The 17,167-nt window shown below is 42.7% G+C and overlaps 1 protein-coding gene across 1 annotated transcript in view; it reads right to left on the bottom strand.

The window, feature by feature from the left end:
• The window catches only part of MYOCD (myocardin), a 96,265-nt gene extending 84,598 nt beyond the window's left edge, over positions 1-11,667 (bottom strand). Inside the window, exon 1 of the mRNA XM_011933291.1 lies at positions 11,316-11,667. Coding sequence (XP_011788681.1) covers positions 11,316-11,370 — 55 coding nt within the window. The 5' untranslated portion in view covers positions 11,371-11,667. The remainder of the gene's footprint in view (positions 1-11,315) is intronic.
• Between the last annotated feature and the right edge of the window lie 5,500 nt (positions 11,668-17,167).

The raw sequence follows: 17,167 nt of genomic DNA on the forward strand, positions 1-17,167 counted from the left end.
ATGGTCTCGATCTCCTGACCTCGTGATCCGCCCGTCTCGGCCTCCCAAAGTGCTGGGATTACAGGCTTGAGCCACCGCGCCCGGCCACTTTTTTTAACTTTTAAGTTTAGGGGCACATGTGCAGGATGTGCAGGTTTGTTACACAGGTAAACGTGTGTCATGGGGGTTCGTTGTACAGATTATTTCATCACCGAGGTATTAAGCCTAGTACCCATTAATCCTCTCCCTCCTCCCACCCTCCACCCTCCAACAGGCTCCAGTATGTATCCTTCCGGTCTGTGGGTCCGTGTGTTCGCATCGTTGAGCTCCCACTTGTAAGTGAGAACACGTGGTATGTGGTTTTCTGTTCTTGCATTAGTTTGCTAAAGATAATGGCCTCCAGCTCCATTCACGTCCCTGCAAAGAACATGATCACGTTCTTTTTTAGGGCTGCATAGTGTGAATTAAAATATAATTAATATTCATGTGTGGATAAAATAGCTACCGTTTATCGAGTACATCAGCACATCCCTGCACTATGTCAAGCACTTTTTATATACTTTTCCACTAAAGCCTCCAAAATTTCCAATGAAGGAGGCATTCTTGTTTCCACATTTCCACATAGAAAAGTAGAAGGTTGAGAGCTTGAAGGCATGCACTCGAGTTCATATCATACGACCAATAAGGATGGAGGGTAGGAATTGAAACCAAATCAGCCAGATGGCATACCTATACCACATATATACGTTAAGATTTTCCAACAAAAATTAATAGCAGAGTTGTGGGTTTTCGGTTCCTTAGTTGAGAAGTAAGTTTCATTTGTTGTAGTTTGTTGCAGTTTGAGTTGTGAGCATGATCCAGGATTAATGAGAATTTGAGAACAGCTTAAACCTCTCAGGGACTCGGCCAACTCCTGATTGAGCTGCTACGCAAATGTGGTATCCTTAACCCACTCCCCATCACTCCATATCTTAAAAAACAAATAATACTCGGTATAGGAGATACTGGATAATCATAATCAAGAATATAAGAAAGAATGTAAGAAAATTTTAAAATTACTCATAATCTCACCACCCAGAGCTAATCATTTTGGGAACGGGTCCTTCCAGGCTTTTTTTCCATGCATGTGCTTTAGCACCTTTGGTATATTTTAATTCGCAGCTTGTTGGGATTAAAGTTTTTTAACTTTTAAAAGAAATTTCTTTTTTTACTGTCTTATGGTCTTCTTTCTGTGTGTGCATGTGTGTATGTGCAGGGGGAGGGTGCTAAGTCTAAAATTGTATTCTATATCAAGTAAGAGGATTAAAATATGTAATCAAATATTATTTAGTGTTCACATCCTCTAAATCTTCACTTAAATCTTTGCCTACTTTATTAAAGACTTACAGATAAGCTTTTTTTCCCCCACCGCTATTAGGATGTCAATTTCTTCTTATGTTTTAGGCATATTTAAAAATTACGTAGACACGAATACAGTTTTATTTTAAAAGATGCAAATGGCAAAGGAAAGATAAGGTCTTGCTGTCTATATCTGTGGATACCATAATGAACAGTTCTACTTATATCTTTGAAACTTTTTTTTTCTGTGTACTTATATATAAATACTATTTATTTACTTATTTATTTTTTGAGATGGAGACTTGCTCTGTCACCCAGGCTGGAGTGCAGTGGTGCAATCTCGGCTCACTGCAACTTCTGCCTCCTGGGTTCAAGTAATTCTCCTGCCTCAGCCTTCCGAGTAGCTGGGACTACAGGCTGGCACCACCAATGCCGGGCTAATTTTGATATTTTGTAAAGAAAATTTTTGTAGGGTTTTACCATGTTGCCAGGCTGGTCTTGAACTCCTGGCCTCAAGTGATCCACCCACTTTGACCTCCCAAAGTGCTGGGATTACAGGTGTGAGCCACCACGCCCAGCCAATACTTTTATAAAAACATAAATGAAAATATGTTGCCAGATTGTTTGATAACCTGAATTTGATAACCTGAATTAAAAAATTAAGTATACGTTTTGGAGATCTTTTCACATCAGTTCATATAGAATTTTATCATTTATTTTTGCTTTGCATTGTGTTTCATTGTATTCTATACTGTGAATATATTGTAATTTAATGAATCATTCCCTTACAGATGATGTTTATGCTGTTTCCATCTTTTTTGGGTTAGGCATTATAAACTGTAACAAAATTGTATCTGTTAAGACTTTACAGTATAGATTGCTCACCAACATGATAGGTGTATCTATGTCTTCATGCTTATTCAATGCTCAATATTATAAACATTTTAAAATTTTGTTAATTTGAAGTTTCTAAAAAATAGTAGTCCAGGCGCGGTGACTGATGCCTGTAATCCCAGCACTTTGGGAAGCTGAGGCCAGGAGATCGAGACCATCTGGCTAACATGGTGACTCTGTCTCTACTAAAAACACAAAAAATTAGCCGGGCGAGGTGGCGGGCGCCGGTAGTCCCAGCTACTTGGGAGGTTGAGGCAGGAGAATGGTGTGAACCTGGGAGGCGGAGCTTGCAGTGAGCTGAGATCGGGCCACTGCACTCCAGCCTGGGCAACAGAGTGAGACTCCGTCTCAAAAAAAAAAAAAAAAATAGTATCTAGATCTTTCACTTTGCATTTTCTTGAATGCTAGTGAGTTGAGTATATTTCATGCGCTGACTGATTATTTCTCCCCTTGAATTGTCGCTGCCTTAGGTTGTTTGCTTTAAATCTTATTGTTCAACTTTGTCTCATGTATATTTTCAAGCATTTTTTTTCCATTTACAGTTTGACTTAAAATTTATTTTGATATTTTACTGTGGAGTTTTAAAATGTTTAAGTGACCAAATATGTCCATTTTTATTTCTAACCTGGCCGTGGCCACAAGTTTGGGAAGGCTTGTCCTGCTCTGAGATGATAAGATTATTCTCCTCTGTTTTCTTCAAATATTTTATAGGTTTTCTTAGCTCTTTAATCCACATGGAGCTTATTTTAAGGTATATTATAAAATATCTCAAAGTATTTATTTCCAAAGAGATAATCAATTTTCTCAACAAATCCATTATATATTTTGTTGTAGATTTGAACTGTCACTGTTATCAGAGGTTAAATCTATGCATATATCCATAAATGTATATATGTATATGCATGCACATACACACAATTCTGATCCACTGATAATAATTGTTTTACTTCTGGTATTAACTGTTAGATATTTCTTTTATAACTATGTTTGATGTCTTAGAGCAAATCTCTTCTGGCTGTTGCCTTTCAAAAATTTCTTAAAATTTTTCTCAAATAAACTGAGGTTTAAAAAGTCAAGTTTTATTAAAACCCCTGGGACTTTGTAGGAATGGCATGTGTAATTTATAGGTTAAGTACTAGAAACAACTAGCTTGATAAATCACTATTTAGGAAATCAAGGACGATAGCAGTAATTGGGTATATGCCTGGAGTTGTAGCCCAGAAAGAGGCATATGAAATCCACTGGGTCAAGTACGTGTGTATGGTTATGGGGTGGGGCGGGGAAAGAAAGAAAGGAGCTGTAGGTTATAATAAAGATAATCTTCATGGGACAGTGGAACAAACATGTTTATACCTGGCCTCCAGGCTGTCTAACATCTTTGAGCCTCAGCTTCTTCATCTCTAAGATAGGACTAATCACATTTTTGTAAGGATTAAATGAGATGATAAACATGCCCACAGATAATAGGTTCAGTAACTCCTAGTCCTCTTCTCTTCCCTTTTGATGAGGCGTGAGTCGTATTTGGTAACAGGTGGTCCCTAAATAGCAGACCACATGGAAGTTTCCAAAGCCATTAGGCAACTGTTACTCATTTTCCTTTTCGATCTCTACTGAAAAGGTACGAAAGGCTCATCAGATACTAGCCAACCATGGGTAAGTACCCGAGGTTACTCTGAGTTAGTTGTGCAGTAGGGACAAGCATTCATCGCCAAATAGAAATAGGCCTAAAGTCAAGTTTGTTACATTGTAAGTGCTCCAAAAATACCAGCCATCATTACAGCTTATAAATATTCAGATCCATTATTCCCACACTTAGGCATTTACTCTAAATAATGAGTAGCCTCCAAAACAATCCAAAGGAAGGAAAATATTTTCTTTCTTCACATGAAGGATTTCACAGTAATGTTATGCATATTTTCATAGTCATGTTATTTATAATATAAAGATTATAACCGGCTTAATTTTCCAATACAAGTGGAGAAGGTTTATATTACTATACTATATAGTATAGTAAATTACTATACACTCACTTGGGGGAATATTATACAGTCTTTAAAGCAAAAATTATGCTGCTATGTAGCCGCTTGAAAAATATTTATGCTATTACACTAACTGATAAAAAGGCTGAGTATAAACTTATGTATATACTCTGATTATCATGTTGTAAAAATCTCTATGCACCTGGACAAGGATGGAAAGAGAACACAAATGATAAAAATAAATGTATTGAGGAGAACAATTGAACTATCATTCAATTAATTTCAATTGTAGAATTATTGAAGACCTGAATCAAGTTTTACAATCAGGTCTACAATTATTGCAGACCTGAATCAAGAAAATTCAATAAATTTTCTGGATTTAACTTTTTTGGAATCATTTTTTAGAAGCTCCAGACAGAGCAATAAGTCTCAAATAAATAACAAAAAGTTCCTTGTGGAACTTTACCTAGGACTGAAAAACCAGCCCAACCAGTCAGGAGGAAACAAGATTGGCTTCCTAAAGAGAGTGTTTCCGGAAATACAAAAGGCAGAATAGTTTATGGGGTATTTTCCAGTCATTTCACATCATCTGTGAAATGGGGATATTGCCTGGGATTACTTGACCATATTTTATGAGAATCAACTGATTGATTGACGCTTTTGTACCACTTAAGAGGCCAAGGGGAAGGAGATACAAGTTGAGGATATTCAATGCAGTAGTTCAAACTGAAGTGTCAGAAGGGATTGCTGATAAAGACATATACTAAGTATTTGAGGGTCTGTGTATCCGTTAATCATTGCTGCACAAACTAAGTGAGAGCTAGGAGAACTCAATACATACATTTTACAATATTACAGTGGCTTAATTCACTTTGAATTCAACTTCTTCTCTAGTGATCTAAGGTAGCTGAATACAGCAAACATCAATCAGTCAGAGGGATTGTACTCATAAAAGAAGTACTCCAATAGTGAAACAAAAGAACTTATCTTCCCTCACCAGCAGGAGAAAAGAAGGACATTATTCTCCCTTCATTGGTTCCAGAGAACCTTTTGCTATGCTCTGGAAAAATAAAAGTCACAAAACAGTTTTATTTATTCTAAATTTCTGGGGATAAATGATACATTTTATTTTAATGAAAATTGGACACCTCTTTCTGTTTTATCTAAGAATAATGATCCAAATCTCGTTAAGTAAAGCTTGACTTACTAGCTATTCTGAAACATATAAGCATTATCTGCCTAATAACATACAAATTCAAAGTGCTAAAATCATAAGGCTGCAAAACTATTATTGGGCTAATGGTTGTTGTTGTTGTTATTAATCCTATTTGTGTTTATCGAAAGCTTTTAACTACTCCACACACAAGCGAGAACTCTCATGCAACTCACATGCCACCAGATCCAGTAGTAATCCGTTTCCACATAGTGAATAAAGGTTCGTTAATTTCTTTCTTTTCAGAAAGAAACTCTTAATAATTCTACAAAGATCTTTCTCTCATAGAGGTATGAGGACGTGAAGACCATGAGTCATCTTACCAATATGGAAACAGAGGCCCAGAGAGCCCTGGGAATATAAACATGTTCCAAAGATCACAGAGTCCCAGATGAGCTCCCACTGTGAGTCGGCCGACAGGACAGAAGGAATGGAACCAGAAAAGCAGAGACCTGTGAAATGCACCTGCTAGCTCCTCCCCCTTGATCTGGACAGAGATGTGGGATACCCGTTCACCATTCATTAGATGCTCTGAAGCCTTGCTAATTAGATGAAAATAAAGGAAATGAAAAACAGTCTGTTCCAACATCTCCTATTCAGGTTTGGCTTTTTTGAAGCATGTAAAATTCTAACCCTGGGTGGAGCATTTTGCTTCTGCCCTGCACTTCTGTTATTCTTCAATTTAATCCAATTAGAGTAGAGCACATTCAATCTGGTTCAAGTCAACTTGACACAATCTTGCTAACTGTTTTTGTCGTATGCTGTAGCAGATAAAAGACAAATGCCACTCTTCCTGGTCTTAAATAATTTATATGTTTTTTAAAAAAGTACCTTGAGTACACAGAATTGAACTAATCACAATCCTTGGTTCATGACACACTGTCACACCATCGTCTTTGAGCCTTTGTTTAATTAATTTGCTTAACAACACATGGACACAACTACTGACTAACCTAAGAACAATAGGGATAACCTGGTTCTTACCTTTGGGCTACACCCCTACCTCCTCATTTAGCATCTTCCACTGTGCTATGACTTTGACTTTTGTATTTATATTCACTCCTCTCCTTTTTGTTCTAGTTTCAGTACACACAAACACACGCCTAACAGTAAACCTATATTGTTTGCTTTTAATGTTTTTGAATAGACTTTGGAGGAAGAATAAAACATATTTATTCAAAGTATATTTAATGGGTACCTTCTCTGTGCCCAGCAGTCTTAGGTGCTAGAGAATAAAAAATAAAAAACAAACACAAACAAGTAATAATTTCTGCCGTTATGGACAATAATTTCTGCCTTATTATTAAAATAATAAGCACATAAGCAAGTAAATGGTTTAGTCTGTCCAATGGTGATAAGAGCTATGAATAAAACTAGGGCAGGGAAGGTCGGGGGTTGCGGTTCTTGCTGTAGTGATTAAGATGGTGAGGGAAGGGCATGAGGGCTGTGAGTGAATTGAACACAGCTGGACTTGAGGAGACAGGCATGGTCTCAAGCAGGTGGCTTGAGCCAGACCCCAAATGTTCCTTTAACTTTTAAATTCCATGTAGAAATTAAAATATGTTCATTTTTAAAGGTGCATTAAATTGTATTCTCATATGTAATGCTTCGATCAAGCATTTACAAAAATATTTAGGGTCATTCCTTTGGAAAAGTATTGAATCTTACGGCTAAAAGCAAATTGAAATACGAACCAGTCAAAACCCTCCATTTTGTAGAAGGTAAAAATGAGATCTAAAAAGGTGAATTAAATTATATATACGTACAGAAATATTACAGATCATGGGAACGGCACTCTTGTAGGTTAAATTATTTGTGCTAAACGAGAAAACTAATTGCCGATGAAGGTAGATAGTCTGGGCTTCTCTCAAGCTCATGGTGAAAATGTCTTCAATAGCATCCATAATGATAAAAATCTCGGGGGCCGACCTCTTAGGCTAACCTCAAGTCCTGAGAGAGAAAATTCAGTGCCAGAGGTACTGAGGATTTAGCTTAAAGTAGGAATCAGTCGTCATTTTAGGTTGTCTGAAGGATGGAGAATAGAGAAACGACAGAGAGAGATGACTGCAGGGTCCTGCTGAGATGTCCCTCTCTGAAAGGACAAGCAACCAGTTACAGGCACCAGAGGCCTGATCCTGGGCCTACTGGAGTAGAAGAACATAGTGGAGTGGGTCGCACTACCTGAGTTCAGCCACAGCCACATGAGTGCCTACTTTGCATGTTCCTTGCCTTCTTTTAACTACAGTTACAACCCCTGGATACTCTGCTGCCTGAGCACCGGCCTGCCTGCTGAGCTCATCTTCCTCCTTCCCAGACCACCAGAGACCAGAGGTGAAGCTCCCACGTTCTTCCTCACCCATAAGCTGGCTGTACTCCGGAGGACCTAGGGTTCCTTCTCGTGGTACCCCCTCCCCACCTGGAGTTTTCTCCTTTCATGCCTAAAACACAAGTTTTGCATTTTGAGGAGTCCTTGGGAATCCAGAGAATCTCAAGAGCTTGATAGGATATTGGATGGGGTAGCAGAAAGTGTTTATCAAAGACCACTCAGACTGTAGGTAGGGTTGCCAAAAAGAATACAGAGGGCCCAGGGAAATTTGGATTTCAAAGAACAGTATGTCCCAAGTACTGCTATATAGTAAAAATTAATCATTATTGCTTGGAAATTCACACTGAACTGGGCATTCTGTATTTTTATTTGCTAAACTGAACAAGTTTATATTTGTGGGAGTGGGGTCAAGGTCATGGCAGTTGCCAGACTTTGCCTCTGTTTGGGCGGTTTAAGATGGGGAAGGGGGAAAGAGAGAGAGAGAGAAGCAAAAGAAACGCAACGATTCTTTAGAAGCAACGTCCATTCACAGACCTCTCTCTCCACTTTCAATCCTTTGTGTCTGAGGGCTGTGTGTGTCTGTGTGTGGCACACATACGTACCTCCCTGTGTGTTTTGTAGGACACAAGGATTGATATGGAGAACTGCTGATAGTGACACTGATTAGATATTGAATAAACAACGTGAGAAGATTAAAAACTGGAAAAATGCAGTTAGTTTAAAATCAGCGCAAATGACTCCATTCATGTAAACTGCCTCTCCTTCATGCACAATTGCCACACAGCACAGTCACAGTTATACTTGTTTCCAGCCAATTTTTACATGTTTTCAGAGAACGATAAAATATTACCCAAGGGGTCTAAGACATTGCATAATCCAACCTCAGCATTTACCGATTAAATAATTGAGACTCAGAGAAAGTGACCAACTGGGGGGTCCAACTGCACTTCAATATTAATAATAGAAAAATGTTTTGTAGGAGCCTTCTGAGGGCTGGGCATTTTCGAAGTTCTCTACTTCACATTTAATTCTCACAATGACCCTATAGTCATCCTCACTATTCAGGTGAGGCAAGTTGAGGCACAGAGAATTACGTAATTTACCTAACGTTCAGGATCATGTGGCTAATAAGTAGAGACGACTTATTAGCTAGTCTGGTCCCCAAGACCCACCCAGTCAACCAGGACACCCTTTGGCTTCTCAAATGAGTTTATGTCACTAAACATGTTCATACATGTAAACTTTCAGAGCTTACTGCTGCTGTAGCATAATTTCGTCCTTAATCATGGGGGTCACCCAAATACAGCTTATATAAAGTTGGTCGGCCACGGTTGACATGGATGATGATTTGAGAGTAAAAGCAGTTATCTCCTCACTTATAAACAAACCCTGTCACAGCGAGTCTCTTGCTGTAATCACAGAACAATTCTGTTGCATTTATTTTTTGAAACGTGTTTAACGGAATACATAATACCACGATCTACTATCAGAGCAAATATTCACAGTGAGATGGAAACAGTTTTATGAGTTTACAGTTTGAATTGTTTTTGAAAGACGAGGAGGAGAAGAAGATGATGAAGGAGAAGGGAAAACAGCAAAAGAGAGAGAGAAATCAAAATAGAGTCAAGGCCCTTTTTCATTGTTGGTGACAAAATAAAAGGCGTTCTCTTAAGGAAAGACCCTCTTGTTAGCCTGCCTCCACCTCAGTGCTGGCACAGCTGTAGGAGTCATTACCTATGGAAAGAATAACCACCATTCAAACGTTACATTTTCTAAGTTTTACATTCCACTTGTTTTTTTTCTCCTGTCTGTCAAGAGACTATCAATGCTTGCATCTCAGACTCCAGATTCCCTGTTTATCAACGACGGGAGGATTAAGGATGCCCGCTTCTGCTTTGATATCATGTTTTCCCGAAGCTACCTTTCCTTATGACACAAAGGCCTGCACAACTTTAAAAAAAGTGAGGCTGGAATTCTCTGAAGCTCCAGGATCAGGGTCTTCAGGGTCTACTTAGGAGACACCAGGACTCCACAAATCCACTGAGATGGAAGTTGGGAGTGCTGCAAAAATTGTCTTCCCTCTCCACTGCACTTTAGCTGAAGCAGGGATTGATCAGTATTTTGCAAGTCTACTATCCAGTATATCACCAAATCCTGTTAGAGACAAACCAGCACCACCAGACCCTCCACATTTAAACTGGCCAGTAAGCATTTGATATGAATGCAGCTTCATACAAAACAAATCTACATCCTCTCTTCTTCAGAAAGGTGGCAGTGTTGCCTTACGGTTTTGACCAAATACAACGCAGTGGCGAGGTCTCTAGCTAATTAACAGATCAACTGCCTCACCTCACCATGAAAAGGAAAGGAAGGACTTAATCCACTGCCGACCCCGGTGGCTGGCAGACTCATCCCAGAGCTTCACGGGCAGTGAGGCTTGTGACCACCTAAGCTCTTGAGTTTTCAACTTGCGTCAACAGTGAAGATCCTAAGAAAATCTCCAGCTGACCCCACAGGCATCTAAAATCCGAGGGCATCTAAGAAAGTCATAGATGAACCTTACCTCCCAGCATCTACATTTTTCCTTTTTGAACCATCCATCCCAAGTGAAACAATTGAGTTGGCCCCATGTAGAAGGGCTAAGGAAAACTTAGCTTAGCAAACTATGCCAGCGTCTTTCTGACACCTGTTATGTCTAATGCTCTCATCGGAGTTCTCATAAAAGTAATCAATCTAAGTAGAAGTCCTACATTACTGAGTGTGTTGTTAACCAGTTTTCTAAAATCAACATTACACACAGAGCTACTGAAAAATAACTTCAGAAGTGTTGCTTTGTCCAAACGCGGAGACCCACACAGACACCTTCCATGGGCGCGTGTACAAGCTCTTCTGGAGAAGCGGTCAGAGCTCCCGTCTCTCCCTTCCACTCACCTCCACTCAGCGTCCTTTGAGAAGTTTCTCCATGTGCCACTAACACAGAAATTTTGGGGGGAAATTCTCTATTTATAAATATCAGATGGTTTGGGAAAAAAATATTTGTGGCACTGGGCTTTCTTTTTTTTTTCCTACAGTGATGTCATTTTAAATACTTGGTGTGCTCCAAATTTGCTATTTTTACTTCCCCCAAGTGACTTTTTTTGGGAAATACATTTGTTTGGATTAGCTACATTTTAAGTGACCCCTGTACCTAACACAACATCAGGTTCATCTTCTCAGCGATTATAACTGATACTACGCAGCTTCCAAACTTGAAATCCCTTATTTGTTCATTTCCAAAGTTGCTCCCTCCGAATGTACCCCTTCAAAATTTCTATTCATAGATGCAGAGAAAATAAGATAAAATAAAATAAAAGGATTGGCCTTTTCACAGATGAACAACCACACTCAACCACCCAAAGCACTTACAACGGAAGACACGAAAGGCCCCCAAAGTCAAATAAAATTCTTCGCTTCCACAATGTGCTTTTGGGGAACAAAGTTGCGGGAGACCTGGCAGGCTTTGACACATTTATTGGAAAGCAGTTCTAGAGTTGAGAATTGCAGAAGAGGAAAGTTTAAGAAGGAACGCTAAATGCCTTCGCCCTACCTGATCTGAACTTGCTCCTAATCAGCAAGGAATGCTCAGACCCCAGGAGTGTCATGTTGAGTCTCAGCAAGCCGCTGGTCCCTTGGCCAGGTGCCCCCTGTTCTCCACCAGCAACAGGCTCCCGGGAGCCCAGCTGACCGCAGCTAACAACCCAGAATTCATCCAACTCTCCGTGAGCTCCCCTGGGTAGGAGTACAGTGGCAGCCAGTGTCCCCAGAAAACTGGCGCCTCCCCCCTCGCGGTGCGGGGCTAATTAACTCTTAGCCGGCGGGACCCTCCTCCTCCTCGGAGGTTGGCCAGGAGCAGCGGCATCCCAGGCGTTCCTGGCTGATGTCATAGGCTGCCGGCGATTGCGGAGAATCGCCACCACGCCTTTATGAAGGTCCCAACTTTGCCATCTGATACTCTTTACTACTGACAGGCGCTCAGCCAATCAGGAGCGGCGAGCGGGGCCTGGGGACCTGGAGCCGCCGGAGCCTTCTCGGGAGCCGGCTCTTAACTCTTTGCAGCGGGCCCAGCAGCCGCCGAGGCGCAGAGGGCGGGAGCAGGGCCGGGGGTCGGGAATCTGGGAGAAGGGCGCGAGCTAAGGAGCGATGCCCAGAGGAAAGACGGAAGGGCTGCGACGCCGCGGGGCTTGCAGGTGGTGCGTGGGGCTGCGGCGGCCGCTGGGAGCTCCGAGGGCCTGGGGATGGGCGTGCGCAGCCGGGGCTTCCCCGGCCGGGCTTCTGCCTGCGAAAGGGAAGCGGCCGGGATCTCCCGCCAGCCGGCTTCAAAGGCTGCGCGAAAGGGCGTGCGCGCCCGCGGGACGGCTCGCGCGGGGCAATTTGGAAATAAGCTGGACTCCTGAAGAAGAAAAGCTTCCGATGGACCGGAGCCCACGCATTCCCCTGGGTTGGAGGGGGCTCAGGGCACTGGCAGAGACGATTCTGTATCTCGCAGCTCCAATACGAGACTGAGATGCATTTCCACGGGGAAAATGGAAAGACTTTCATTTTTCTAGGATATGCTTTTTTGGGAGCCAAATGTGACTCGGTGCTTCTGGAGATCGAGCTGCGACACAGCGCTCACACCTCACAAGCCCGAGGGAATGAGAAAAGATACCTGAGTCGGAGTGAAAAACTTACCGGGCTCTAAATAGGGAGGGGCTCTGGAGCAGGGGGCAAGTCAGACCTCGGGTTAGGCTTAGCTTGGGAAAGGCTCAAAAACTCTGCCTACGAATGAGTCTGTCCTTAGGGGAAAATCCATTCCGTAACGACCCAGAGTTATTTGTGCATCTGGCCGAGGTGTTATAGGCACACGGATCAATGAAATAAAACCAAGACCCCTCTCTCAAGAAGCTGGTTTAATAGTTGGTGGCTCAGAACATAAAACCCACTCTATATACGTATATAATTAGGGTTTATTTGCACCTTCCTATGCACGTGGGCCCCAGGTGTTGTCTATTACACACAAGCCTGCCCATGTCTCTACTATAAGTCCTTAAAAAAATCAGTCGGTGACAGATGGAGACCCGAGGTGACAATAGCTCATGGGGACAACCTCTAATGTCCTGAGTCCCCGCCTCTGCCCCATGCCCTGTTGCTGAAAACACATTAGAGGGGTTAACCCTTGAGCTTACTCTCTGGATCTGAGTGGGTCGTTTTCGTAAATAAGGTCTTTAGGGATAGACACGTTCTTGCTGATGTGTCAGAGATGAGAAAGAACAATCCATCCATGTTCTCTTTGGGGATGTAGTCCTGGCCTGGGCGCCTGACTCTAGGCTGATTTGGGGTGCAGGAGCAGCTCAGCGGTTATGTAACATCATTTTCCCATTCCTGCTATAACAAATTACCACGGATATAGTGGCTTAAAACAACACACGTTTATTATCTTGCCGTTATGGAGGTCAGAAGTCCAAAGTGGGTCTCAGTGGGTCAGAATCAAGGTGTCGGCAGGGCTGCGTCCGTTTCTGGAGGCTCTAGGGGAAAATCGATTTTCTCACTTTTTCCAGCTTCTAGAGGCTGCCCCAGTTCTTGGCTCGTGGCCCCTTCCTCCATTTTCGAAGCCAGCAATCATGGGTCAAGTTCTTACTGCATCTTATCGCTTTAACGCTCCCTTCCCCACCTTCTGCTTCCCTCTTCTACATTCACCTTACTGCAAAAATAAACTCTATCAGAAAGTCAGTTTATTATCCTCCCTAATCTCATCTACTGCCTGGATTCCCTTTGCCGTATAATGTAACCTATTCACAGATTCCTGGGATTAGGACATGAACATGGGGGGAGAGGGCATGATTCTGCCTGAGCTGTTTCTTTCTCTTCTACCTCTCCTGGTCTTCAGTCAACCCCCAGCCCCCTGGTCTTCAATGAGAAGAAGAAAAGTGGAGGGAGGTTTGGGAACGGGTGCACACAGGAGTCTGGAAGGGCTCCGACCGGCTTTGAGATGTGTGTGGCAGGGAGGTACTCTGCAGGGAAGAGATTGGTGGGATAAGGAATATTGCAAAATTATCTGAGCAGAGAAAACTATTTTGAGCAACATTAAAAAAAGAAAAAAGAAAACGCCAAACAGATTTTTATCCCGAAGGCTCTGGGGCTGAGAAGAGATACATGGCAACTTGGCAGAGAATTATTTTTTTCAGTGCAAGTTGGGGTGAAATTAGCTGAAGCCAGCATTGAATGTAGGGTCTGCATGACCTAGATGAGTTGGCCAGGAGTAGGTTGTTTTTTCTCTCTGCAGGCCTGGGAGTGTGTGTGTGTATGTGTGGAGTGTGTGTGGGCGCACGTGCATGTGTGTGTGTAGGGAAGCATAGTTTCTTTTTTTCAGTAAGTTTGGGAAATGCCAGTAACCACAGACCCCCTCCATTTTCCCACCACAGTGTGGAGTTACTGACATATGTCCTGAAATTTATACCCCCTATGGCTTGGAATATCTATGGTTATAAATATGCTCATATAGAAGTTCATCATTTCTCCTCTCTAGCCAAGCACTTTTGGTTTAAAAAAAAAAAAATGGAGAGGGATGGAATTTGGAGAAGATGTTCCCAAGGAAAACAAAACTCCTAGGCTGCTATGCTCAGAAGCAGCAGGGCTAATGCAGCAGCGGCGTGCCGCCAGGCTCTGTCCTGCAATGTCACCATCTTGGAGTGTGTTTCTCTTGCCAGGCTACTCCATGGCCTTCTTTCCCGGGGCCTGGAGTAAGCCCGTGGTGTGACACAGAGGCAAGACATGAGCCTCCAGTGTGAGAAAGATCTTTGAATCAGGATAACCTTGAACTTCGGAGGGAAGTATTGGGGTTCTCCGGGATGCTCAATGTCTTATCTGTAAAATGGAGTTAGAAATATTTACTTCCAGGAAGAGTTGGGATGTTTAAATGAAACAATACATGTGGGGTGCCCAGAACAATTCTTCTTGGTGGGTTTTATTTTATTTTTTATTATTTTGAGACAGAGTCTTGCTCTGTTACCCAGGCTGGAGTACAGTGGTGCGATCTGGGCTCACTGCAACCTCCATCTCCCAGGTTCAAGAGATTCTCCCTGCCTCAGCCTCCCGAGTAGCTGGGATTACAGATGCGTGCCACTGAGCCCAGGTAATTTTGTATATTTAGTAGAGATGGGTCTTCACTCCATCAGGACCAACCAAGCTGGTCTTGAACTCCTGAGCTCAGGTGATCTGCCTGCCTTGGCCTCCCAAAGCACTGGGATTACAGGTATAAGGCACCGTGCCCGGACCTGGTGTGTTTTGGACCCTTCTTTTTACTTCCCTTGCCCCAACCACCTCCAATCACTCATGAAGATTCCAAGTAATTCTGTCTCCTTCCCCTTCATTTTATCTTCTCTCCTTTGCTATTAGTTACCTGTGTAATAAATTGCTAGATATTCAGCAGCTTAAAACAATGTACATATTTACTATCTCACAGTTTTCATGGTCAGGAGTCCAGGCATGGATTATCTGGGACCTCTGCTTAGGGTCTAACAATTCTGCACTCAAGGCACTGGCTGGGGTGGTAGTCCCATGAGAAGCTCCATGTCCCCTTCCAAGCTTACTGGTTGTTGATAGAATTCAGGTCTTTGCAGTGTTAGAACTCACAATGGCTGGCTTTTTTTCCAAGGCCAGCAGGAGAATGTCTTTTTTTTTCTTTTCTGAGCCAGAGTTTCACTCTTGTTGCCCAGGCTGGAGTGTAATGGCGCAATCACAGCTCACCGCAACCTCCGCTACCCTAGTTCAAGCGATTCTCCTGCCTCAGCCTCCTGAATAGCTGAGATTACAGGCATTCGCCACCACCCCTGGTTGATTTTTGCATTTTTAGTAGAGAAGGGGTTTCTCCATGTTGGTCAGGCTTGTCTCGAACTCCCGACCTCAGGTGATCCGCCTGCCTCGGCCTCTCAGAGTGTTGGGATTACACGCGTTAGCCACCACGCCTGGCTGAGAATGTCCTCTTTTAAAGGGTTCACCTGATTAGGTCAGGCTCACCCAGGATAATCTTTCTTTTAGTTCAAAGTCATAGTAATTAGGAACTTTAATTATGTCTGAAAAACCTCTTCATCTTTGCCAAATAATGTAACTAATCATAACAGTGCCTCCATCACAGTCACTGGTCTCTCCCATATTGAAGAGGAGAAGATTATCCAAGGGGATAGTTCATTGAGAGGTTACCTTTCAATTCTGCCTTCTGCAGCTGTGGTCCTCAGCCTTCAGCCACAATGGAAGTGATTATATCCATTGGTGTGAGTCCAAAGTACAGTGCAGAGTCACTAGCTTAAATCTTGACCCCTTACACATCTCCTTTCCTAGGAGCACCACGAGGTCAGCGGCTGGGTCACAGACAGGGGACACTGTGGTGAGCAGAGGAACAGCTCACCTATGTTAACCTCAGGACCTCGAATTCTCCCTGTGGTCCTCTCTTAGCAAATCCCCTTCCCCTACCAAGGTCATTATTGTGTGAATGGATCTCATGAACAGTTCTTCAGGACCTCTCTCCAGTATCACCTCTTGTCTATTTTCTCTTTTTTTTCTCTCACACATCAGTGAATAAGTAACTTCAGGGAAGCATTTCTTCATCTTTCATTAGTTCATTTAAGATGCATTTAGGGGGCCAGGCATGGTGGCTCCCACTTGTAATCCCAGCACTTTGGGATATCAAGGCAGGTGGATCACTTGAGCCCAGGAGTTTGAGAGCAGCCTGGGAAACATGATGAAACCCCATCTCTACTAAACACACATACACACACACACACACACACACACACACACACACAAAGTCAGGCGTAGTGGCACATGCCTGTAGTCCCAGCTACATGGGAAGCTGAGGTGAGAGAATCACCTCATCACCCGAGCCCAGGAAGTTGAGGCTGCAGTGAGTCATAATTGTGTCACTGTACTCCAGCCTGGGTGACAGAGTGAGACCTTGTCTCAAAAAAAGAAAAAGGAAAAGGAAATGCATTTAGGGTTGTGAGCAAGTCACTATGGCAAGTGCCTGGCAGGCATGCATAGAGAGACAGGTTCGCAAACTCAAATGAGTTGAGTGATCCAGAGGTAAGAGAAAATGTAGGCAGAAGGGGATTTCCTGAAACCAACTGGACAGCAGATGGCTCATCCAAGGAGGGCAGCCATGATCTAGCTCTAGGTGACTGTAGCCATGAGGGAAGGAACACAGGCCCTCATTGCTGTACTCCTTTACTGTTCAAAGACACTGGAAATCCAGGTTGTAATGTTAAAGATATTGGCTTTTAAAAATATGAACAACTAGGCCAGGTGTGGTGGCTAATGCTTGTAATCCCAGCACTTTGGGAGGCTGAGGCGGGTGGATCACAAGGTCAGGAGTTCGAGACCAGCCTGACCAATATGGTGAAACCCCGTCTCTACTAAAAATACAAA

This window comes from Colobus angolensis, unplaced genomic scaffold (genome assembly GCF_000951035.1).
Source record: "Colobus angolensis palliatus isolate OR3802 unplaced genomic scaffold, Cang.pa_1.0 Scaffold125, whole genome shotgun sequence".
NCBI lineage: Eukaryota > Metazoa > Chordata > Mammalia > Primates > Cercopithecidae > Colobus > Colobus angolensis.